The sequence below is a fragment of the Megalobrama amblycephala genome, linkage group LG16 (genome assembly GCF_018812025.1).
Source record: "Megalobrama amblycephala isolate DHTTF-2021 linkage group LG16, ASM1881202v1, whole genome shotgun sequence".
Classification (NCBI taxonomy): domain Eukaryota; kingdom Metazoa; phylum Chordata; class Actinopteri; order Cypriniformes; family Xenocyprididae; genus Megalobrama; species Megalobrama amblycephala.
Genome location: NC_063059.1, coordinates 28,083,230 through 28,108,422, shown reverse-complemented (window position 1 = coordinate 28,108,422; position 25,193 = coordinate 28,083,230). Strand labels below are relative to the sequence as shown.

Here is a 25,193-nt window from a genome sequence, read left to right as displayed (position 1 = left end):
TTTGGTATCCTTATACTTCAGGGTTGCTTTGATTTCATTATGTGTATTTAAGGACATCTGGTTAATGCCATTTCTGACAGGAAGAAATATCTGTAAAGAAAAGTACATCTAAATTGGGGCTGTCAATTAAACATGTAAAGCAAAATGTGCCTTTTGCCAAACCACACTTTCGGAGTGCAGGCAACATGTAAAACAGCAACAGAATCTAACAGAATAAAGGGATATCGAGACTCGGGCTGCACGCTATATCGCGATTTATCGCAAATTATATCGCACGCGATTTGGCAAAGGCTGCGATTATTTTATGCGCAGCTTGTCAGAACTGTACGTCTCTGTGATCAGTAGTAAATGATTCTCCATCTGAAAGCCAGAGGGTGCTCTTGCACAGAAACTCTAAATATGCTCTGCAGTAGAAGTAGATAACACAAGTCATTCCAGGAAATCCCTATGGGCATCATACTGAATAAACAGAAGATTGAAACGCTTTGATTGATTAAACATGACTAATAAACACGACTGCCTTATTCTGTGTAAGAAGCCACATCATCTCACAGAAGGATGCTAAACTGGCGTTATGAAGTGAGTTTGGAGTAAAAACATGTTATTAAATGTTGTCTTTTGTTTGACTTCTCATGTCTGGAAAGATGTTTGATGTGTGTTGCTTTTACAAATGTACATATAACAGTACTTTCAGATGGATTAGCATTTGGAGTCATACTTTACTGACAAGCCACGCATAAAAAAATAATCGCAGCCTTTGCGATTTTATAATTGCACTAAGAATCGCGTTTAAGCGCGATTTCAATGTTATTTTTCGAAGCGTGCGATAAATCATGCAGCCCTAAGACTTACTCTGAATTACTTTAAACTAGAGATGCTGTGCTCACGGCGTGAGATGCTGAAAAATAGACACGAGTTTGTACATAATCCAAAGTTTTAAAAACCCACTGCAGACATAATGCAAGAACAATTCTTGTGTAAACAGCCCCAACAGATACATGGATAGACTTATGCTCAATGAAATGAAAATAAGCAATATATGGACATCTACAGACACTTTTTATAATGTTTATTAAAACTGATTTACTCATCAGCCACAATAATTTAATATCTTTTAATGAATTATTTTAAATTAGGGGATGTTCTCTCAATCAAAATGAATATGTGAATAATTGCATTTAATTTTGTTTAATTAATCAATATATAATTTAATGAATTCATGTAATGAATGAAAATTTGATTGACAGCCCTAATCTAAATACCATCCAAAATTAACAAATTGCTAAATATGTAAATCATCCAAACCAGATATAATTTAAATGCAGTTTAGGATGCATTTTACTCTTCCTTAATTATCTCATGGTTGAGCTGAGGCCTGTAATTCAGTGAATCTGAGGCTGTTGAGCTGAATATGATGTTTTATGGCCATTCTATTCCAGCTCTAAAAGTGCCTGGGATGTGAAGTGAATTCCTGTATGGCATCTTTCCACTGTACAATAGCCTCCTATTGTAGAGTAGCTCTGCGAGGAAAGAAAATATACATTTTCAATGATTAATTCTAATATGTTCTCCAAATGCAGGTTACTAGAGCAGGTTTCACGTTTGCTTATTCATCGCTTCTTTCCTGTCTCTCTTTCTCTTGCTCTGCCTCTTTTCTGTCTGTTCCACTCCCACGCCCTAGTAGACCACGGAGACATGATGGAGATGCAGGGTTTTGGCGGCAGCCCGTTGTCATGGCAGCAGGGCGAGTGCACCAGTCATATGTCATCTTGTCTGTCCTGCTCCACCGGGGGCAGCAACGCTTCCGTCGAGCTTCCAGCGGGCTGCACCTGCATGCATGACCGGTGAGAGACTTTATATTTCTGGCCCTGGGGACTTATTATAATGTAAAAAATAATAAATGTTTTCTATTTGAATACATCTTAAAATGCTATTTATTCCTGTGATGGCAAAGCTGAATTTTCTTCAGCGTCACATGATCCTACAGAAATCATTCAAATACGCTGAGTTAATGCTCAAGAAACATTTATTATTATTGTCAGTGTTGAACACTTGTTTTTGAGATTTCCATATTTTAAGATAATACAAATCTAATACAAAAATATCATTTGAAAAGTAGCAAAAACAAATGAAGACATAATAAAAAAAAATTTGCAAGACTGGTTTAAAGTGAACCAAAAGAACCAAAAGAAAAAAGTTACAATCCCTGGGACATAAAAGTGCTAATGAGTGCATAATAAATGCAGTTTGGCTGTAGTTTGCATATATTTTTGCAAAAGCATCTGACTAGTCTTCCTGTTTTGAAAGATGTAACGGATATTTCCCTTCTGTGTCCAGTATTCCACTGAAGATGCTGTGCCAAAATATGAAGAGACAGATTGTGTCTCGAGCGTTTTATGGCTGTAAGTCCAAAAGAATCTGTGTAATTATTCATATGAATTAGTAAAATAAACCCTCAGCTGTGCATACAGTGCTTTAATGCTCCTGTACCGTTTTCCATTTGTAGGGCTGGCCTACTGTCGGCACCTGTCCACTGTGAGGACGCACCTTTCAGCACTGGTCAACCACAACATTGTCCCTCCAGACAAGCCCTGTGAAGCCTCTGGAGGGCTCAGCAAAGATGTGTGGAGTAAATATCAGAAAGACTGTAAGGTTAGCCTAGTACTCTTCAGCTCTGGTCACTAGAGGGTACTAGCGGTCAGTGTCATGTAGCTTTCCGTAGTCCCGCTGTCTCCATCTGTCCCTTATTCTCTCTTGCCAGAATTATAAGGAGCTGGAGCTGCTGAGGTTGGTTTACTATGGAGGGGTGGAGCATGAGATCAGAAAGGAGGTGTGGCCGTTTCTGCTAGGACACTACAAGTTCGGGATGGACAAGAAAGACATGGCTCAGGTAAAGAAGTTCCCAAAACTTTGTAGAGTGTACATGGCTTTTGACAACCTTTGTGGTAAAGAAGTACACTTTGGCATACTTTAAAAAAAAAAAAAAAAAAGAGAGTAGGCTACTTATTACAGAAATAATGTACTTTGAAACAATATACATTCAGTGTGATCTGAATGTAATGTTTTCAGTCACTTAATTGCATGTTAATTGCAGTTTAATATAATGTATTATTGTTGACATTATAGTTGATTTTTAGAGTGGCTTACTTAAATAGGACTGTCTGATGTGCCCTTGTGTGTTTTGTAGATTGATGAGAAGATCACAGCAAGGTATCAGCAGGTGATGCGGGAGTGGAAGGCATGTGAGGTCATTGTGAAGCAGCGGGAGAAAGAGATGCAGTCGGCCATCTTTGCTAAGTTGTCGTCAGGGAGCAGTATAGACAGCCACGTCCTCAGACTCATCCATAGGGACTCCACTATTAGCAATGAGGTCAGTCACAGTCTCTGTTTAAACAAGTAAAGGCTATTTACTCACAGACTCTGTTCTAAAACTTTATGCATAGGCAGCATTCTAATGCTCATATAACTTCATAAGTGAATGGTTTGGGACAGTATTACAATGCAGCACCTGTAGTAAACAAAATGCCGTTCCGCCTCACCTTTCAATTGATTTCAATCTAGTTTGCCATTAGCATGTTGATAAGCTAAATGTTCAATAAGCAAAAACATGCAAATATGAGGTAAAATAGTTTATTTTTAATTACACATTACGATACTTTTGAGTATTGAATGAAATGTATATAATTTGGTGTTAGCATGTTTCAGTATTTTAATAAGCATAACTTGCGGCACGCACAAATATTGGGTACACTAGTTTGGTTTTGATTACACATTTCAATACATTCGAGTATTTCATGAAATGTATATTTATAATTTGGTGTTAGCATGTTGCTAAGCTAACAGTTCAGTACTTTAATAAGCGTAAACCTGTGGAATGCGCAAATATTGGGTAAAAAAGTTTGTTTTTGTTTCAGTATGTTTTAATGTTTAATAACATGTATTAGTGTTGTCAAAAGAACCGACTTTGATACCAAGTCGATATTGAAATTTTAAAAATGTGACGCTTTGAGCGCTGTTGAGCGGATTTGTAAACACCTCTGATTAGCCATTGTGTTCACGCGCTCATCAGATATGTCTGTGATTGGCTACAATGATCAACGCACAGGAGCTTTTAAAAGGACACGGAAACATTTGAAAGCAGGCGTTTTTAAGTCTACCCGTCTGGCGTCTGCTGATAGACCCGTCCTGCTTTCAAATGCTTCTGTGTTAATCTGTGTAAGCGCTCGGTGAGGAGTGTCATTGATATCACAGACATATATGTTGAGCATGTGAACACAATGGCCAATCAGAGGTGTTTACAAATCCGCTCAATAGCGCCAAAGTCCCTTTAAGACAAGTAATTTCACTCGGCGGCCATCTTTGAAACGCCTCTCGGGCATCCTGGGCATCATGCAATCTCTTTGCATGGGGAAACATGAAATTCTCCAAAACTGTTCGCCAACCTTACAATTAAATTTCATATTTGAAATCACCAATGAAATCTAACAACAACCGGCTCATAAATTTAGTTTCTAAACGCTCGAATCATGACAAAAAAAAAATATTTTTCAGGCTTGATCAAGCTAATGCGCATGCGCAGACCTAAATGCGCATCTCTTCGGAGGCGCGCGTCTGACTGTTTCTATAGAAACCGGTGATTCTAACGGCCGCTGAAGTGACGCGATGACTTTACCAGTCGGCGATTGGCTCTTATTTAGAAGGCGGGACTTATTCCGCCATATTGCGCGTTACACTTTCTCCCATTCAAAGCGCTCAAAGTGCCATATTTAGAAAATTTCAGTATCGACTTGGTTTTGAAGTCGGTACTTTTGACAACACTAAAATGTATGCTTATTTATCATCTAAGATTCTAGGAAGTCTGAGGTAAATCTAGCATTATGTAGCATTGTCATATTCCATGCATCCCATCTCTTCTATCTATTTAGGTATTCATGTCCGTAGATGAGCCTGACGCAGGGGGTCACAACACCTCATGTGAGGGAGGAAGTACTCCCACCTTAACCACTGTGGTCACCCCGGCCATGCTAGCCCCAGATGAGAGGCCGCTGGTGGAGTTTGACTCTCCAGACTCAGGCCTGCCCTCCTCCAGAAACTACTCCGTAGCCTCTGGACATTCCCAAATCATGTCCAGCATCGAAGATGGACAGAGCATGGAGGAGGACACTACACCCACTGGCGTATTGGAGGAGCAGGGTGGACGGGACTCTTTGAGTGAGGACAAACTCTGCAGTCAGCTGGACAAGCTTGCAACCACCACCGAGGGCACTACTCCATCTTTCTCCTCCTATACGGTACATGCTTTGTTTGAGCTAATACACTATATTTTATTACAGTACTACATTTATTATTATAATACACTGGAAATGTCAATGTTATATTTAGATATTTCATAAATCTTGTCAGTTGGTCAGATCTAGCTATCTAAAGACTATTAAATCCTGTGCTTGTGAGCAGATTGAGCTGTTGGACACGGTGGCACTGAACTTGCACAGAATAGACAAAGATGTCCAGCGCTGCGATCGCAACTACTATTACTTCACTACCATCAACCTGGAGAAATTACGCAATATCATGTGCAGGTCAGTAGAGGACAGTGTTGATCTGCTTTGTGTCTCTCTCAGAATAGCAGCTCATTGAATTTCAAATCAGTCTATGAGATTAATTGAAACATAAATCATAGACTGTAACTAATTTTCTAAATCAGCTGAACTGAGGGTCAGTCTACCTCGCTCTCTCATGTCTTTGTCCCTGTTTTACGATCCAGTTACGTGTGGGAACATCTGGAGATTGGCTATGTGCAAGGCATGTGTGACCTTCTAGCCCCACTGATGGTTATTCTGGATGATGGTGAGTGAGACACACAAACATGATAGACAGACAGACATCAATGACTTTTATATTTATTATACAAGCAATTTTATGAAATCCACTCAAGACTGCTGCTGAGACCATCTCAAATTTCAAGAAGCAGCTGAAGACACACCTCTTCCACAAGAGGTTAACCATTCCACAACCTTAAACCAATGCACTTACACATAACAGAAGTTCATATATATATATATATATATATATATATATATATATATATATATATATATATATATATATATATATATATATAAAAAAATTATTATTATTATTACTACATATATTTTTATTAAAAATATTATTATTATATTAAAACATATTATTATTATTATTATTATTATTACATTTAGTACTATTTTTTTAAATGACAAACTTTTTTCAAAATCAAGATTTTAAAAGTAAAATTATATAACTACCATTGTTTTATGTATTAGTAGTAGTATTATAATCCTTCCTCTTTAACCCCTAATTTGATAATAATAATGTAACCTTAATATATGTATGTATACATATATTTATAAATGATCAATACTATTTTGTAATATTTTAAAATTTTAAGTTGAAAGTATAAACAGTATATGTAAATGTCTGCACTAATTGTAAAATGTAAAGTATGTGTATTATAAACCATATATATTAATTGATTAACAATATATGTTCATTGATTAACCATATATATATTAAATATAATATAAATTTTCGATATTTCATATATATTTTCAACAATATTTTAATTTCAATTATATATAAAATATAACATTATTATAATCATATTCTCTTCTTTTTAACCCCTCTAAAGAGTGCTTGGCCTACAGCTGTTTCACTCAGCTGATGAAAAGGATGAGTCAGAATTTCCCTACCGGAGGAGCCATGGACACTCATTTTGCCAATATGAGGTCACTAATACAGGTAACATGACACATGACCTTTCTCCCTCTTCCTGCCTGAGTCAGCGCTGTGATTTTTCTGTTCCTCTGATGCAATCTGTGACATTATGAGCTCTTAACTTGATGTTTTTTCTTCAGATCCTTGACTCTGAGTTGTTTGAGCTCATGCATCAGAATGGAGATTACACCCATTTCTACTTCTGCTACCGCTGGTTCCTCTTGGACTTCAAAAGAGGTAACAACACAGACACTCAAATGGAGGATACAGGATGTTATCAAACACGTTGAAGATATTGTACCCTCATTATTTAATTTACTATTTATTTTGTGTCTGTGTCAGAGCTACTCTATGAGGATGTGTTTGCAGTATGGGAGGTAATCTGGGTCGCCCCTCGCATCTCCTCCAAGCACTTTGTCCTATTCATAGCATTGGCCTTGGTGGAGGTGTACAGAGACATTATCTTAGACAACAACATGGACTTCACTGATATTATCAAGTTCTTTAATGGTGAGTGAACTGAACAGAGTACAGCTTTAAAGCTGAAGCATGTCATTTGTGCACCACTAGTACTGATAAATGAAATTACTCCCTCATCACCCCAGACTCACACCATTTGGTGAAGCCTACTACATACTGTGAAATCTTTCTCCATTGACAGCCATTCAAAATTAGTAGTGTATTTCTGACAAAATAAATGTATTTGCAAGCAACATACACTACCATCTTTTTAGATCTGCTTATGTAAGACATGAGAAGCCTCATACAGGGGTCACAACCGTTTCCCTTCCATAATGGCCAGCAAATGTTTTTATTCCACTCTTAGCAATGACAACGGTGTTGTCTGTCTTGAATAAAACATGCATTCTTTTTCAGAAACATTTTTAAAATTCTTTCCGACCCCAAACTATTGAACGGCAAATGATGAACTCGTATCATGTCCTGAATCATGAAAAATAACTACTTAATTAAATCTGATCTGATTGAAATGCATTTCAAAAATTTGATATTTCAAAAATTTAGGGTTTTTAATTGTTTTTGGAAAAAAAAAAAAATCTCTTATGCTCACCAAGACTGCATTTATTTGTTCATAAATGCAATAAAATGGTAATATTGTGAAATAGTATTACAATTTAAAGTTTTATATTTTAATATATAATTTATTCTTCTGATGGCAAAGCTGAATTTTCATTGTCACATGATTATTTTCATCATCGTTATAAATGTTTTACTGTCATATTTGATCAATTTAATGCATCCTTGCTGAATAAAAGTATTAATTTCTTAAAAAACAAAAACAACAACAAAAAAAACTTAATGAACCCAAACTATTGAAAGGTAGTGTATATGCTGCTAATATTTTATAATATTTAATAATCTGGGGTTTCTTTTTTTACTTTTTAATACCAAGGACCCCCAAATATGATATCATCCCCTTTCTAAAATAAAAAGGCAGCTATAAACAAAGAAATATTTAAAATGTGATATATTATAAATATTGTTTACTAAATTAAATAATTTAATTTTATATTATACTAAAGATAATATAAAATCATGCTTTCAAGTAATTTTTTTCACACCCACTATTGATATAATATTTATTGAATACATAAACCTGAAAAGAAACAAATGTATTTTATAGCACTTAATAATAAATTATTGACAACTTTAGTCATTATAAAGCAGAAAGAAATGGCAATATTATTAAATTCTGTAAACGTGTTAAAATTGCATTGAACAAACTTTTAAAAATTTATTTCACATTTTTTTTTTAAATATTTTTATTTTCTTAATATATTCACTGACCCCCTTGCACTTCAATTTTAAGTTCTTCTTAAAGAGATAATTCACCCAAAAATGAAAATTCTGTCATCATTTACTTGCTCTCAAGTTGTTCCAAACCTGTATGAATTATCGCCCCCCATTTACTACCATAGTAGTAAAAAAAATACTTTAGTAGTAAATGGGGGGTGAGATATATAAATATCTTCTTTTGTGTTCAGCAGAAGAAAGAAACTCATACAGGTTTGGAACAACTTGAGAGTGAGTAAATGATGACAGAATTTTCATTTTTGGGTAAACTATCCCTTTAATATCAAAAAAGAATCTTAACATAAAAAAGATTCAACTTTCATCAAAAAGAGACAACTTTCAGTATTAAAATATGAGTTTTAAAGCGGAAATGCAGCAATCGACTGAATCACTGTATTCTTTGTGTTCCTCTCTAACAGAGATGGCCGAGCGCCACGACGTGCAGCACATCCTCCGAATAGCGCGGGAGCTGGTACACAAGGTGCAGACCCTTATCGAGAACAAGTGAGAACAAGAGTAGGCTGCTGCCCACCATGCCCTGCCTCGCCGAACCTCCTCCTCTCCTTCCCTTCCCAACAGCCCAAGGCTTGAGACCGCCCGGGATCTGCCTCGACGTCTTGACTCTTTATATCGTTTGCCTGCCACAGAATGCCGTTGTGTCAGACCCTGGCGTTGTCTGCATGCTCGTGGTGTTTGAGCACACTGTGACTGAGGTTTTTTTTCCATTTCTTGCTGTACACGGCTCCAGCACATGCCGCACCAATCAGGTCCTTTTAGATCTGCTTTTGTAAGACATGAGAAGCCTCGACCGTTTCCCTTCCCTAATGGCCAGCAAATGTTATTATTCCACTCTTAATGGTGACAACAGTGTTGTCCGCCTCGAATAAAACATGCCGTCGGACAGTTTAGCTGAGCACAGTTTTGAATCCTCAAACGAGGCTGCGTTAGCTCCCTTAAATAATGACTAAGCCACGAAGAAGTCGTCCAAACAGTGTGTGACCAAAAGGACTGTGCCAATAACCTTGTACTAGTATTTATCGTTTAGCGTCTTTATTGCCCCTTTTCTTCTGTACGATTCGTTGATGGTGATGACGACAATGATGATCTCGGAATAAAAGTAGTTGCCGTTGCCTTTGTAACATGTTTCACGACCTCCGTCCATACTTTTGCACTTTGAATCTGTCGCTCTGTGACACCCATGATGCTCCTCTGTGACAGGAAGTGAAGGGGTTGAGGTGTTATCAGGGTTCACTACACTTCCCTCAGTTTCCTAAAGTCTGGAAAGGGTCCAGACTCTTCCACGGGTCAGCAAACTGCTTCCGCATGATGGAAAGAGTGTGACTAGACTAATTAGTCTTTAGCGTGTCCAATTTTAGAAGCTGGTTGTCTTTATCTACTACCTACAGGCTTTTTTCACTCTGCACCTATTGTACACTACTGTTTAAAAGCTTGGGGTCAGTAAGATGTGTGTTTATTTTTTAAAGAAATTAGTACTTTTATTCAGCAAGGACACACTTAAAGGGGACCTATTATGCTCCTTTTACAAGATGTAATATAAGTCTCTGGTGTCCCCAGAATGTGTCTGTGAAGTTTCAGCTCAAAATACCCCACAGATCATTTATTATAGCTTGTCATATTTGCCCCTATTTGGGTGTGAGCAAAAACACTCCGTTTGCGTGTGTCCCTTTAAATGCAAATGAGCTGCTGCTCCAGGAGAGGGCGGAGCTTTAACAGCTCACGCTTCAGTTGCTCAACAACAACAAAGCTGGAGAATCTTGTTCAAACCGGAGTCAGACACTGATGGAGAGACTCAGGAAGAAGTTGCAACTTTTAGAATGCAACTAGATGTTTCTGAACGGTTAGTGGGTAAATTTGTGTACTTGCTGTGGAGCTGATTCAACTCATCGACTAGCATGTGCCGTCATGTTCATCTTTTGTGCAAATCCAGCATTGAATTGACCCTCGTTTGTGAAGCAGTCTGGTGTAAAATGACGGCATGGCAACAACACTCTACTACAACAACTCCTCCTCTTCTCTAAAACAACCCAACATGGCCTCGCCCCCTTTGTTGCATGTTCTCGGGGGCAGGGTTTATGTAAATTTTAGGGTTAGTGATGTCACTAACCCAGGAAGAAGCTTGTTGTAGTCCCTACTAGCCGTTTGTTGCAGTCCTTAATCAGTGAATTCTTTAAAAGAAAATATCTTGTTGCTTTGAACTTTGAGCGTTGTAACTTGTTTGTGTTCGAACAGCAACATTACACACTAACTAAAGTAAAAAAAAAAAAAAGCGAAATCATAATCAACCACCTCTTTAATTGGTAAAAAGCGACAGTAAATGTATTTACAATGTTACAAAATTTCTATTTCAAATAAATGCTGCTCTATTCATCAGAAAATCATGGTTTTCCACAAAAATATGAAGCAGCACAGCTGTTTTCAACATTGATAATAATAAAAAGAAATGTTTCTTGATCAGCAAATCAGCATATTAGAATGATTTCTGAAGCATCATGTGACTCTGAAGACTGGAGTAATGATGCTGAAAACTGTAATTCAATAAATTACAATTTAAAATATACTAAAATAGAAAACAGTTATTTTAAATTGAAGAAAAAATAATAATAATCACAATATTTTTACTGTATTTTTCAGCCTTTGTGAGCATAAGATACTTATTTTTCCAAAACATTTTAAAAATTCTTACCGACCCCAAACTATTGAACAGAAATGTACATAAATCCTTTCATTATTTTCACATCCACTCTTTATGACTCGCAAGTGATGAACTCGTATCATGTCCTGAATCATGAAAAATAAATCTGATCTGAAATACATTTTTTTTAAAAATTGACTTGAAATGACAAACGTCACTAAATTTGACCTGTTTTTGGCACGTTATGGCTGTATATCATCAAATGTGTGTCATTGCTCTTGTTAAAGACACATTGCATACTGGTTGCACATTTTTAAGCGTAATTCACTTCCATACTGTCTTCCCCATTTAGCAAGTATTTGAAGCCTAAGGCTGTTCAGAATGGATTGCTAGCTGACTGAATACATCATACGGTATACTGCCTATTTATTCATGAATAGTATACAGTGCAGTGTGTGACATCCAAATGTCATTTTGGTTATTATAGTTATTTACAGTTAACATGTCCACTTTTGGCATGCTGATCAAATGAATCAGTTATATTTGATATGGACGGTTAAATATACTGTGCATTTGGTCATCAGGGTATTCATGCATTTGGACAATTCACACATTGTGCATAGTATGCATACTTTATGCTGCCGAAGAAGTAGTATGGTGTGCTGCTCTGAACAGCCTAAATCAGTCCCAAAAAAAAAAATAAAAAAATAAAAAAACAACTATACTTTTATAACAGCTGACAGAGATTATGGAAGAAGTGGTCTTATGATGTGACTATTGGTCACTGCCTCAAATCTTGCCAATTCCTTTTCTTCTTGTTCCTGTTGAACGCGTGCGAGTGCGAGGGATGTTTTAGCCCTTATGAAAGGTTTACTTCTGACAGGAGCTCATGTACCAAAGCCTCTAAAACATCATCATCCTTGTCATACACATGTGCAATGTTAAAAACCATAACTCGAAGACTGTTGATTAGGTGCATAAAAGACAAATCATTTCTTTTTATTTCTACTGTGAAACATTTATTATCCTCCTTTCCGTGTGTATTATTGCACTGTAAATAAAGAGAAAAGCCCTGGATTTCTATGAGGACACTACTGTCAGCTGTATTTCAGACTCTATTTTTTACTTTGGTTTTAGAGACTGTGCTAACCTGGAGAGCTGTACAATTTGAATGTGGGAAACCTTTGTTACTTGTTGACTGTTATGTCCCTAATCAACATTGTGCACTGGTTTCTAATCGTTTAAAATATATATGTACATTTTTGTTCGGACGCCAACATCAGAATGAAGTATGTATTGTAACAGATGTATCAATAATCTTGAATGTACATGTATTATGGCAAAAAGTTGTTCCTTACTATTAAAACATTTTCATATGCAGAAAAACTGTCACTTGTGTAAATTTTGAATTGTTCAGACTGCGCATATATATTACAGAAGTGTTTTCTCAACATTGCAACATTGCATATCTAATCAACAACACATTATTATTTGAATGATTACTTAATTAGTCATTTAAGTATGTATTGCTGTCTTCGGAAGGCTTTTGTCTTTCATTAAAATGTACAAATTCACGTTATTTCATATTTTTTACATGCAATGCAGGGATTCCCTAACTTTTTTGTTGGCTTGCCTTCTTTGACCTAATATATTTACTTGAAGATTTTAAGTTACTAAGTAAGGTCAATAATAAAATTGAGTCAATAATAATAAATAAAGTTCACGGTTCTTTGTCGGTTAATGGTCACGTAGGCTGCGTCCGAAAACATGGAAAATGCTGCCTTCTGAGGACACATTTCAAGATAGTAAGGCATCAAGGCACGTCCGAATCCAATGTTAGCTTCACTTTCTGTCTCATGAGATACCTTGTTCAGATCGATTTTTGAAGGAAGCATGGATGTATCCTTAGCTGCCTTTGATAGCCCACAATCCTGCGCTTTCCATTCTGTGACAGTGACTAGAAAAATAAAGATGGCGTTTAAAAGTTGCGTTTGCTGCTCAGTTTGTGTGTAAATGTACGATTTTGACCAACACATTTCAATTGTGATATCAATTCTATCGAGAAATTACTACTGTAATAATTAAATATTTGTTTAGTTCTCACCAAAGCTCGCTCTATTTTGCTGTAGATCATTAAACTGTTACGCTGCCTCAGAAGTCTGTCCGAAATCAATTTCGTGAGGTACCTTCACGCACAAACGCTGCCATACAAGTCATTCTCTTATAAGACAGCGAGGCAGCAAGACTGCTACCTAGATTTTCGGACGCAGCCCTTGTCTCGCGTAGCCGGACCTTCAGACTGACGGCAGAAGACTTTATCGCAGCTTTCATTGGCCAAGAGGACATTTGACAATAGAGTGCCTCAGGGATGACGCATTTTTGTAGGCAAAACCCGGAAACGCGTTAGCATTTTAGGACTTCCGGTTCCAACGCCATAAAGTCTATCGCTGCGTCCGAAATCGCATACTTCCCTACTATATAGTATGTGAAAAACAGTATGCGAGGCGATGTCCGAACTCATAGTATTCGAAATAGAGTGCCTCAGGGATGACGCATTTTTGTAGGCAAAACCCGGAAGCGCGTTAGCATTTTAGGACTTCCGGTTCCAACGCAGTAAAGTCTATGGGGTTTTTTAATGGGTTTTTGCTAAATCGCCTGAAATAAGGTCTGTGGTTAACAAAGCCTCTGAATATTTTCACGTTTTGATCTATGACATAAAACACCAGTTATAACCCGCTTGTGGTTTTTTAAACCTTTATTGTGTCTTAAAATCGGCGGTTGCTAACAAGTTGCTAAAAGGGACTACTTCCTTTGGCGGGGACTTTAGACGTCATCATTAAAAACGGGACATTTGGACAGCATTTCTCATGAAAAAGTGGATAAGTATTCATACACAGCGCAGATCATAATCAGCGAGTATGTTTATAAATAAAGTCGTTTTCTAAATAAAGTTTGAGGAAGCATTGTGGTGACGATGTTGATCCACGACCATGGTGTGCTGTAGTCCGTTTATAGCCTACTGTTAGCTTTTTATATCTGATCACTTTATTTAGGCTTCAAAATGTATAAATGTTGTGTTAACTTGTAAAGATTATCTTGATAGACAAAAGGTGTAAGTGTCATAACCCTTTGTTAAACACAGAGCTTATTTTCTGCGATTTTTCAAAAGTCTATGGGAAAAATGCATAGGCTTTCAATCGAGGGAACCCGTGCGCCGCTAACTTCCGGGTTGGCCTACAAAAACACGTCATCCCTGGGGTACTCTATTGACTTTATTCAACAATAGGCCTATCTAGTGATGGGCGATTTCAAAACACTGCTTCATGAAGTTTCGAAGCTTTACAAATCTTTTGTTTCGAATCCGATGGCTCAGTGAGGCCTGCATTGACAGCAATGTTACTGCACATCTGAAGATCCATAAAAACATATTTAAAACAGTTTATGTGAGTTCAGTCATTCTATCTTACAGTTTTTCTCAGTCGCTTTGGTACATTTCTCAGATCAGAATTGAAATTCTCAAAACTACCTGTTCAATTCTCACATCATTGTGTCACTTGTGCACTTCAAAAAAGCAGTTTCTCATTTCTTTGAACAAGTTGCAAATGCTTTGGTACATCCATGCAAATGATTATGTACAATTCTCTGTTGTTTCCTACATTATCAGTTGCTTATGTCATGTTGATCAAAATGTATTATATTGGGTCTCTGTTGAATAGTCTCACCCCCCACAACATTTAGGCACAAGCTCATAGCATTACATGCATTATCATAATATGTCAAGCATATTTCTATACTTTCTATATTTCCATTAGACTTTTTTCTAAATCTGTCCTGAATTGGTAAATTGCTCCCAGGTGAATCTTGACTTTCTCTAACGACATGATTCAATGACTCAATGACATGTTCTGTCAATAAAATACAGTACAAACAGTAAGAGAGTAAATTTGAATCTTTTCCATTCTCTTGCAATTACACTCACACATACACTAAGATGTAACTTATAATTGACAATAATTGTCATCAAAACTTTAGCCATAGTTTCCATCAGAACATCCCTCCAGAGTAAACTGTTATATTGAGAACATGACTAAACAATTTGACTGTCTTATCCGTACACAATGACACAAGGACTTGTCATTCTGATGGCACTGACATGTTCATTGACACAGATATTTACTTTTGAGAGATGAACTAAGGATTTTGAGTAAGAGAGTGGCTTTTGCAGGTTATCCATGGTGTTTTGCTATTTGTACAAATTGTTTTGAGAAATGCACTTACTGTTTTGCAAATTGTGAGTTTGATTCGAGAAATGTACCAAAGCGACTGAGAAAAACTGTAATATTACAAAGCGACAAGAATACTTTTTGTGTGCCACAAAAACAAAATGAATTTTCCACAATATCTATATGGGCCGCTTTCAAAACACTGCTTCATGAAGCTTCTGAGCTTTATGAATCTTTTGTTTCGAATTAGTGATTCAGATCTCCTATCAAACAGCTAAAATTGAAATCACATGACTTTGGCGCTCCAATTCACTGAAGTGATTCGTAAAGCTCTGAAGGAGTGTTTTGAAATCGGCCCATATAGATATTGTTGAAAAGTCATTGTTTTGTTTGTTTGTTTCTTGTCGCTTTATAATATTAAGATAGAACCACTGAACTCACATGAACTGTTTTAAATGTTTTTAGTAGCTTTCTGGGCATTGAAAAAGGGAGTGTTCTTGCTGTCAATGCAGACCTCACTGAGCCATCGGATTTCATCAATAATATCTGAATTTGTGAACAAAGGCCTTACAGGTGTAGAATGACATGAGGGTGAGTAATTAATGACAAAATTTTCATTTTTGGGTGAACTAACCCTGTAAGTGTGCCATATGCATCAGATGTTCAGCTAACGGTCTGTGGGTGTGACGAATTACTTAATAGCTTTTCATTAAACTCTCAAACCCCAGTCTGGTAAACCCTGACATAATGTATTTAATGCACCATGTTGTTAACAATAAAGAATGGAATATATTTTCTTTCTCTTTGTATTTTAATATCAATATGGAAAAAGATTATCCTATTGAAATTAATGTGATAAATGAAGTTAGGTCAAAATTAATCAAAGTAATAAAAAAGTAGTCAGATTATATTACCTTAAATGTGTAATGTAAAGGATTATGTTATTAATTTTTGTCATATAATTTGGATTCAGTAACCAAATATATATATATATATATATATATATATATATATATATATATATATATATATATATATATATATATATATATATATATATATATATATATAGTTGAAATTGCTGAATTTGGTTTCGCATTCAATTTTTGCATTAAATTGATCAAAAGTGACAGTAAAGAGCAAATGATGTTCTTTTGAACCGTCTATTCTTCCAGAATCCTGAAAAAATAAATATCATGGTTTCCACAAAAATATGAAGCAGCACAACACTGATAGTAATAAGAAATGTTTCTTGATCAGCAAATCAGCATATTAGAATGATTTCCAAAGGATCATGTGACACTGATGATGCTGAAAATTCAGCTTTACAACACAGGAATAAATTACATTTTAACATATATTCAAATGGAAAGCAGTTATTTTACACTGTAATACTATTTCACAATATTACTGTATTTTTGGTCGAATAAATGCAGCCTCGGTGAGCATAAGAGACTTTTAAAATGGTATTGTGTACAGTATAAATGAAAGAACGGAACTAGTGCAGAACATGTGTGCAGTGTATTAAAGTAACCACTAGAGGGAGCCATACAAATTATTTCCATATTATACTTCCACAAACACTTTATCCTAAGTGAACAAGAATCTGACTGATATCAGCAAATTGGCTGCCAACAGCGCTTAGGGGTTTATTTCATTGAAAGAAATAAAAGAGTACATAATTATGATTTACACAAGTACAAAAATAACAATCGTAAAAACAACATCACCAATGTGCGTTTCTCTGTCAATGGAGAAAATGTCAATGAGCCTCTTCCGTTCAACACTGGCAGCTCATTTATTACAGCTCTTCTCAAAGTACATAAGGTCACTCCATTGCGAATGCAGAGAACAAAATGGATGTCTATCTTTACACAAGATTGAAGTCTTGCACATCATTCATCAGTACCCAAGGAATTGCACATTACGAAGGCATGAAAATAAAAAACCAACATTAAAATTGCGTCTTCTAAAGCTAACGCTCCTCCATAAATATTTCCTTGTTGCTAATTAAATCCACTGTATTTTCTTATAACAGAATCACAGGTTTATGAAGCCAGGAAAATGAATGAAAATTAAAGAGTACAGTGTGGAAAAACAGAAAAGAAGAAAACACAAAATTCAGAACAGCAATGACATTCTTAGGCCACAATTGTTACTGTACAACATCAAAGGCCAAAACTGTCCTACAAAGAGTGGGCTGGGTCCAGAGGCCTGTGTGTGTGTGTGTGTGTGTGTGTAAGTGTTTCCATGCATGGAGGTCCCAGCATAGCGGGGGTGACGCAAGTCCATCATGGTCCCACGGCATCTGCTTCTACTCAGCCCTGAAACACAGCAAGAGCCCAGCAGCTGAGTAAAAGGCCAGCTGTGTTTAGCATACAGTGCGCTACGTCACCGTCATCACCAGACACTACTGACGTCAGAGACTTGCACAAGTAAAAATTAATCTGATTCTTAAACATTTGGCTTTTGTTAATCAGAATATTTCCATGTCTACATTCATCCCCATAAAAATTTAATGGAAATTTCAAGCAAAATACATGTAACAAATTTACATTTTTTTTTGTTGTTGTTATTTAAAACATAACATGTCTATGATTTTCTGTCTCTGTTCAACACAATTATGCTGTGACATTATTTGATATTTCTGTCACCATATTTAAAGGAGCGACAGGTACATCTTTCTCTTTCAGTATTTTATTATGGTTATAGTAGTAGTTCTGATACCGGAAAAATCTGTGATACTTTCAGTATTTTATCAGAAATACTGAATGAAAATAAAGTCATGTGCAATAAAAAACAACAATATTATTGTTTTGTATCTAATTGTTTATAAAAACAACTAAATATGATGATAATAATAATACATTTTATTACATATTGAATTGTTTTCAATAACAACAATAATAAACTATTCAATTGTTAATAATAATAATAATAATAATAATAATAATAAAAAACTCGATTCAATTGTTTGTAATAATACATTTTATTATATATTTAATAGTATATAATAACATTAATATAGTAACAGCAATAACAACGATGCAAAAATAATTATTGTTTTGTATAATTGTTTATAAAGATAATTAAATAGATTATTATTATTATTATTATTAATTATAATTATAATAAACTATTATTAATAATAAATTATTATAAATAATTAAATCCATTTATTTGTTTTAATAATAATACATTTTACTACATAATTGTTTTTAATAACAACAATGATAAACGATCTATTCAGTTGTTTATAATAAAACATTTTATTATATATTTAATAGTATATAAGAACATTAATATATAAACAGCAATAACAAAAATGAAAAAATAATTATTGTTTTGTATCTAATTGTTTATAAAGACAATTAAATAGATTATTATTATCATTATTATTATTATTATTAATAATAAACTGTATTATAAATAATTAAATCCATTTATTTGTTTTAATAATAATAATAATAATAATAATAATAATAATACATTTGACTACATATTTAATTGTTTTTAATAATAACAACAATGATAAACGAACTATTCAATTGTTTATAATAATGCATTTTATTATATATTTAATAGTATTTAATAATATATTACTAAAAAGTAGTAATAACAAAATGCAAAAGTAAATATTGTTTCGTATGTAATTGTTTATAAAAGATAAATCAATAGATAATAATAATAATAATAATAATAATAATTAAAAATAAACTTATTAAATTAATTATAATACATAATTAGATAATATATAAATTTATTTGTTTTAATAATACTACTAATAATAATAATCTTTATTACATATTTAAATGTTTATAATAATAATAACAACAATAATAATTTCTATTTATTTAGCTGTATATAATAAATAATAACAGTAATAATAACAACAATAACAATGCAAAAATTGATTTATTCTTCTAGCACAAATGGCAGCATTTCTTCAGAACAACCCATATACAGTAAATCTCAAACTGCATGTTAATGATACAAAAAAAAAAAAAAAAAACCCATCTGATCCAAAGAGGAACCAAAGTTTGCCAGTAAAGATGATAATAACTCACTTCTATTGATAAAGCTCGCGTCTTCTCCTCCTAACTTGGGTTTGGCTTTTCTGGCGACTTCTGAAGCTGTTATAAGACAAACATCTGTTACACATGTGTGGACACAATACTGCACAGTATAATGTGTGAATGAACAGTGTATTGTATTGTTCTGAGTAATCATGTTAGCACTTTTATCTACAGAGAAGCAGATCTGATGAGAGCGTATGTGAGTTACATGATATTCATGTGTATTTACAGATTCATTAGTCACAGATTTCGAATCACAGCGACCTCCTTCCCTCTTAAACTCCTCAACGCCATCTAATCCAGGGGGTTTCTTTTTCTCTAAATATTTTTATGTATACTGTGTAAGGAAAAGAATTCGACACGATATAATAAAGACAGCATTTTGTTTGTGAAATTAAATCATTATACTAAATCCAAAATAAAGAATTAAAATATTAACTGAAATATATTTGTATTCCTACACACTTTTAGCTTGAAAACCCCCGAGTACTACCTTAATGGCAATGCAAATCTAACAGGACACAATTAGTTTAATTTGTATTTATATTTTGAGCTCAAATATAATGCTATTAGATTAAATCATTCCCATCATCTGTCCAAGAGGGGGCAGTATAAGCCTTCTAGAAAGCAGAACTATGCACGCAAAATAAGGCCACACACATACAATTCTAGCAGCTAATGTGATCAGATCAAAAAATGAAAACATGAGATCAGAGGAGCGCAGGCTGGAGGAGATCAAGACACCTTATTAACCACTATTATGATCAGAAATTACGTGAAGAGCAAAGAATCAGAGTGAGAGGAAGCAGATGGGAAGTGAAGGTCTCAAATGACCACCATTTTATTTACTAGTGGTGGGCATACTGTAACAAACAAAATAGGAAGAACAAAATCAATTAAAAAAAAAAAAAAAAGCCATTTATGAAAAGCTTAAGGACAGGCATAATATCTACCATACCTGTGTCTGTTCTTTAAGAAAATCAGGTAGCTGAAATTCACCCTTAAAGACCTGGAAAAACAGAGAGCTGATTTTAGAGGCCGTCACACTGCAAACACAGGATCTACAGTCGTTCCACAAAGGGCACAGTTCAAACTTCAAATTCTTCTTTTTCCCTGTTTTTATTTCTTTACCTGAAGTTATTTTAATCTCTAAAAACATCCTTCATAACAGCAGCAAGACAAACGTTTTTATATGCCTCCAGAAAGCAGTAATGGCCAAATGAAAAGTCTGGCGCTGAACGGATAACAGAGTCCTCTTATGTGAACCGCTCTCTTGCGCTGCTAGGAGGATATTGTGTGTCAATTCCCAGGGTGTATAACCTCACAAAATTCACAAGCTCTATCGAGGGATGAAAGAAAGAGTGAAAGAGAGCCAGACTGAATGCTGGTATGAGAAGCAGCCAGTGTGTCTGCTCCAGAGAGGACGACAATCTCCAATTAAGACACATCCAGCTGATCTCATTTCCTGGCTTTCTAAGCATAGGAAATTGGGAATGAGGAGCACACAGAGAATCGTGCAAGTGTTTGGGGTCCGTATGTGTGTGCAACAGGAAAGAAGCGTCCTGACCTGACAGGAAGCTAGACAACTTGGCGATGGAGCCACTATTTGAAAACACTTTCCGCTGCGGCAGGTCTAGACTGTGAGAAACCTGAAACTCGCGCTCTTTGCTCCACTGCTGGGGCTGTCAGTTATTGGAGCTCTATGAAGTTGTTTTTTTTTTTTTTTTTTATAAACAACCCATTTGATTTGTGCCAAAACCAAAAACTATATGCATGAGAGGCAAATCTCCTAATAAGTGATCCTGTCTTGCTTTTCCTCATATATGAAAAATAACAAGGAAGGAAGGAAGAAAGGAAGATGGAAGGATATAGTCCGCGTTTCCACTGCAGAAACTTTCCCCAGATCTAGGGACTTTGGGGAGGTATTCGTTGTGTTTCAATCGCAAAGAACCAGGGTCTAAATGAAGTTCCAGGTAAAAATTTCCCCCTCAGAAAGTCCCTGCTCATGAGGTAGTACATTTTCAAAGTTCAGGAACTTTTGGGGGTGGGATCTGGGCACTGAACATGCTGATTGGTTGAGTTCATGCAGCATTTTGATTGGTTGACTCCATGCAGCATTTTATTTCAACTACCATTTTTAATGGTTGTTTGCTATTTAAATCAACAATGGAGTTTAAAAATTATGACCGATGGACCGACAATGAGGTTCAGGCTTTATTATAAACTTATACGCGGATGACAAAATCCTGCAGGAACTGGAAAGTCCTACGAGTTCTACGTCACCGGACTAATCTTTACAGTGCTTTAGACCGTGATAGAAACGCAGACAGCAACAGGTCTGGGGGAAAAAATTTCCTGTGACAAATTGTTCCGGGTAATATTGGTGGAAACGCAGCTATAGATAACTAACGATAATCAGACCGACAGACAGATAGACAAACAGAATGATAAAGATAGAACGAAAGAAAGATGGACAAATAGAGCAACAGACAATTAGACAAATAGAATGACAGTAAACAGAACGATATAGACAGAATGTCAGACACACAACTAGACAAATAGAACGACAGTAAATACAGTGCACAGCATAAATGAGTACACCCCCTCTGAACAAATACAAAAGATGTATTTTCTTTATGATCACTAACACAATTCATGGAAAGATGGCAAAACTAAAATGTATTAAACATATATACGTAATGAAATCTGAGAAATATATGTCATTAATAGCCATAAAATAAATAAATTAGCCAATTTTGTTTAAATTAAGGATTGCAGAAATGAGTACGCCCTAGATTTAATCCAACAAATGTATAATATTCTAGCACTTAGTATGCCCTCCATAATTTTGAATATACTGCTCTGACCCTTCTTGGTATGAAGTATACAAGTTCATGGCAAATTGTCACTTCTGTCCTGTTTAACTCCTAGATGATGAGCTCCTTAAATGCCCTGATCTTTAATGGGGAGTGTTGCTCAACTCGTCTCTACAGAATGCCCCATAGGTGCTCAAGAGTGCCAAGATTGGGTGAAATACATGTCCACAGAAGGTTTTTCACCTTTGGAGAACGCATATCCTCATTGTCATGTTGAAAAAATTCCTAACAATGCAGGGAATGAGAAAAAGGTAACATCTTCTGTTTCAAGTTTGTGTATTAAATTACACAATGGTGTGGGAATTCATGACAGCATTGATAAAGCACAACTCATACATCCCTGTATAAGAGCTTTACTACCACTGAACTTTACTGTGGGAACCAGGCACTTCTCACTGTACTCCTCCTCTAGCAACACCATAACATTGTAGATGCTGTTAGATCCAAAATGATTGATTTGGTCTCATGAGACCAGAGTATTGATTCCCAGAATCTATATTTTGTAAATATTTGCTTTGGAAATGGCTAACTGACTTTACTGTGCTTTGGCTACAGTAGGTAGTTCCAGTGAGAACAACAACCATGCATGTCATTTCTCCAGGCTGCATCTTACTCTGTGAGATAAACAGTCACTATTTTCATAGCTTTTGCTGGCTCGGAGACACTCGCTTGGTATGTCTCCTGCCCTTTGTCTAACAAAACAAAAATCCCTCATCACTAAATGAAAGCTTAAAATGAAGGCCCGATTATTTCAGGGGCCTTGTCACAAGACCATTGTTTTTGAATTGCTGTTACTTTTGCTATATTTTCACTTAAAACAATGATTTGGTAATCCTCTTGTACCACTGTCCTCTTTTGTGCTAAGAAATAAGTCTCCTGACAGTTCTCTCCCAAGTACTTCCATTGTTGTCAGCATTAAGTCTGAGAATGATTCAGTGGGCTATATAACACTTTTAATTGTCAAGAAATTTCTTCTCTTTAAATGTTTCGGTTCAACATACTCAACATACCTGTTGATCAAACATTGCCTTAAACTTACACCCGAAAATTTTTATTTCATTTTATTTAGTAACTTTCAGGAGGGTGTACTCTATGCAACATTTTATCACCTTGATAAGAACATCTTATTTTCCTGAACAATTTTGACATGCTTCTTGATTAAGCAGACTTGCTGGAACATTATATGTCTAAAGAACCCTAACATGTCTTCTAAGTAATTGAGTAATTTCTGACCTTTAGTAGTTTCAGAGGGGGTGTACTCATTTATGCTGTGCACTGTAGAACGATATAGACAGAACACCAGACAGATAGACAAACGGAACAACTAGACAAATAGAATGATAGAATGATAGAACGACAGAACAAATAGAACAATATAGACAACGTCAGACAGATAGACAAATGGAACAACAGACAACTAGCCAAATAGAACAATATAGATAAAACGACAGACAAATAGAATGATATACATAGAACTACAGACAGATATAAACAGAACAACAGACAAATAGAATGACAGACAGACAAATAGAACGATATAGACAAAACGACAGACAAACAGAATTATATAAATAGAACGATAGACAGACAAATAGAACGTAGAGCGATTGAATCTTCGAACAAACTCTAAGGTGTCATGAAATAAGGTATTGTGCAATGTACTTTTGACTTTGGATGCATGTAAACCTATTGTAGGAGACAAAATAAGGAAACTTTTTTAACTATATTAATAGGGGCAACCTTAAGCAGTGTCAAGTAAAAAATAGTCAAACTTTTGTTCCCCATTCGGTTCCATTTCATTGATCTCCATTTAGCTCTTTTTGTACACAGTGTTTGGTTTCTTGTAGAAGAGAATTGAGTGAATTTGGCTCGCTTTCCCCATCACAGCCAGTTGAACCGTGGGATATGACTGTTACGCAAGACTTCAGACTCAATTACAGAGAGGAGTCTCCGGGCTGCTGGTTAAAGAGAGCTGGTACCACTGGTGGGTCAAGAGGTGGGCGTTCAGTCGGTGGGTGTAGAAGGAAACGAGTTCGGCTGGGGTTCGTTTGAGACAAGTTGGCTAGCCAAGCTTGTGGTTTAGAGCCTGAATGGAATTCATTTGCAATGAGAAAGGCACGCATGTTTCCCATTTCCCTGGGTTACATTTTGTAACAATCTATCGCTCATCCAAGACTGTTAACCTGCACTAAATCCTGTCAATGTTGCGTTTGAGGTGGGGATTCGTAAGTCATATCATCATGGCTGGAGGACAATCAATGGTTAAAAAGAAAGACAGACTCTTTCCTGCTCTCATGTCTTGGCTGTGAAAGGTTCTGGTTCATTCATTTTGTTAGTATGGATAACAAATGAACAAATAGGATTTGTAGAAGTCCAAAAAAAGTATATATTATCTTATCCTGTCCCCCAACACTCCTTTATATCTCTACAACAACAAGTGTCTGACAAGCAGGTCTATGTTGGCTGCAATGACGTATCTGGTTCTCTATGTTGGATATAACAGCAGCGGTAACACGCAAAATGAGACAACCAAGACCTCGTATGACATTTGTTTGGCTCGCTACCACAGTAAAGTAAATTTTTCATTGCTGATGTAACCGGACAAGCTTATTCTTCAAGCAAAAGCTATTAGTATAGAAAATTATTTGACAAAACATGCGGGTAACTGAGGGCGTGTGCGATTGAGACATTCATATGGGCAAATTCTTCAGATCCTCACAGTTCCTGAGCTCCAGGGAGGCGGCAGTGGAAAAACTGACTGTGCAGCCCAGCAGGGGAATTCTCTACTGGAATGTTTACA

The 25,193-nt window shown here is 35.7% G+C and overlaps 2 protein-coding genes and 1 long non-coding RNA gene across 11 annotated transcripts in view; 1 reads left to right on the top strand and 2 right to left on the bottom strand.

Moving 5' to 3' along the window:
• sgsm2 (small G protein signaling modulator 2) overlaps positions 1-9,704 on the top strand; it is a 60,479-nt gene extending 50,775 nt beyond the window's left edge. For 3 of the 6 annotated variants that reach the window (XM_048160477.1, XM_048160479.1, XM_048160481.1), the window contains 12 exons: positions 1,682-1,844; positions 2,338-2,402; positions 2,507-2,652; positions 2,762-2,890; positions 3,188-3,370; positions 4,926-5,291; positions 5,455-5,579; positions 5,765-5,847; positions 6,668-6,777; positions 6,894-6,990; positions 7,096-7,263; positions 8,985-9,704. In XM_048160477.1, coding sequence (XP_048016434.1) covers positions 1,682-1,844; positions 2,338-2,402; positions 2,507-2,652; positions 2,762-2,890; positions 3,188-3,370; positions 4,926-5,291; positions 5,455-5,579; positions 5,765-5,847; positions 6,668-6,777; positions 6,894-6,990; positions 7,096-7,263; positions 8,985-9,073 — 1,724 coding nt within the window. In that variant the 3' untranslated portion in view covers positions 9,074-9,704. The remainder of the gene's footprint in view (positions 1-1,681; positions 1,845-2,337; positions 2,403-2,506; positions 2,653-2,761; positions 2,891-3,187; positions 3,371-4,925; positions 5,292-5,454; positions 5,580-5,764; positions 5,848-6,667; positions 6,778-6,893; positions 6,991-7,095; positions 7,264-8,984) is intronic. The other 3 variants (XM_048160480.1, XM_048160478.1, XM_048160482.1) reach the window with 1 other exon arrangement.
• On the bottom strand, positions 1,696-13,379 carry LOC125248542. The gene is made up of 3 exons (XR_007180322.1): positions 13,084-13,379; positions 3,148-3,384; positions 1,696-1,829 (listed from the first exon to the last, which is right to left on the bottom strand). It is a non-coding gene; the product is annotated as an uncharacterized LOC125248542 (long non-coding RNA).
• Positions 13,380-17,065: 3,686 nt separating this feature from the next.
• Positions 17,066-25,193, bottom strand: part of tpst1 (tyrosylprotein sulfotransferase 1) — a 57,191-nt gene continuing 49,063 nt past the window's right edge. For 3 of the 4 annotated variants that reach the window (XM_048159905.1, XM_048159906.1, XM_048159904.1), the window contains 3 exons: positions 20,476-20,526; positions 19,509-19,574; positions 17,066-17,765 (listed from right to left, as the gene is read on the bottom strand). In XM_048159905.1, coding sequence (XP_048015862.1) covers positions 19,539-19,574; positions 20,476-20,526 — 87 coding nt within the window. In that variant the 3' untranslated portion in view covers positions 17,066-17,765; positions 19,509-19,538. The remainder of the gene's footprint in view (positions 17,766-19,508; positions 19,575-20,475; positions 20,527-25,193) is intronic. The other variant, XM_048159907.1, reaches the window with a different exon arrangement.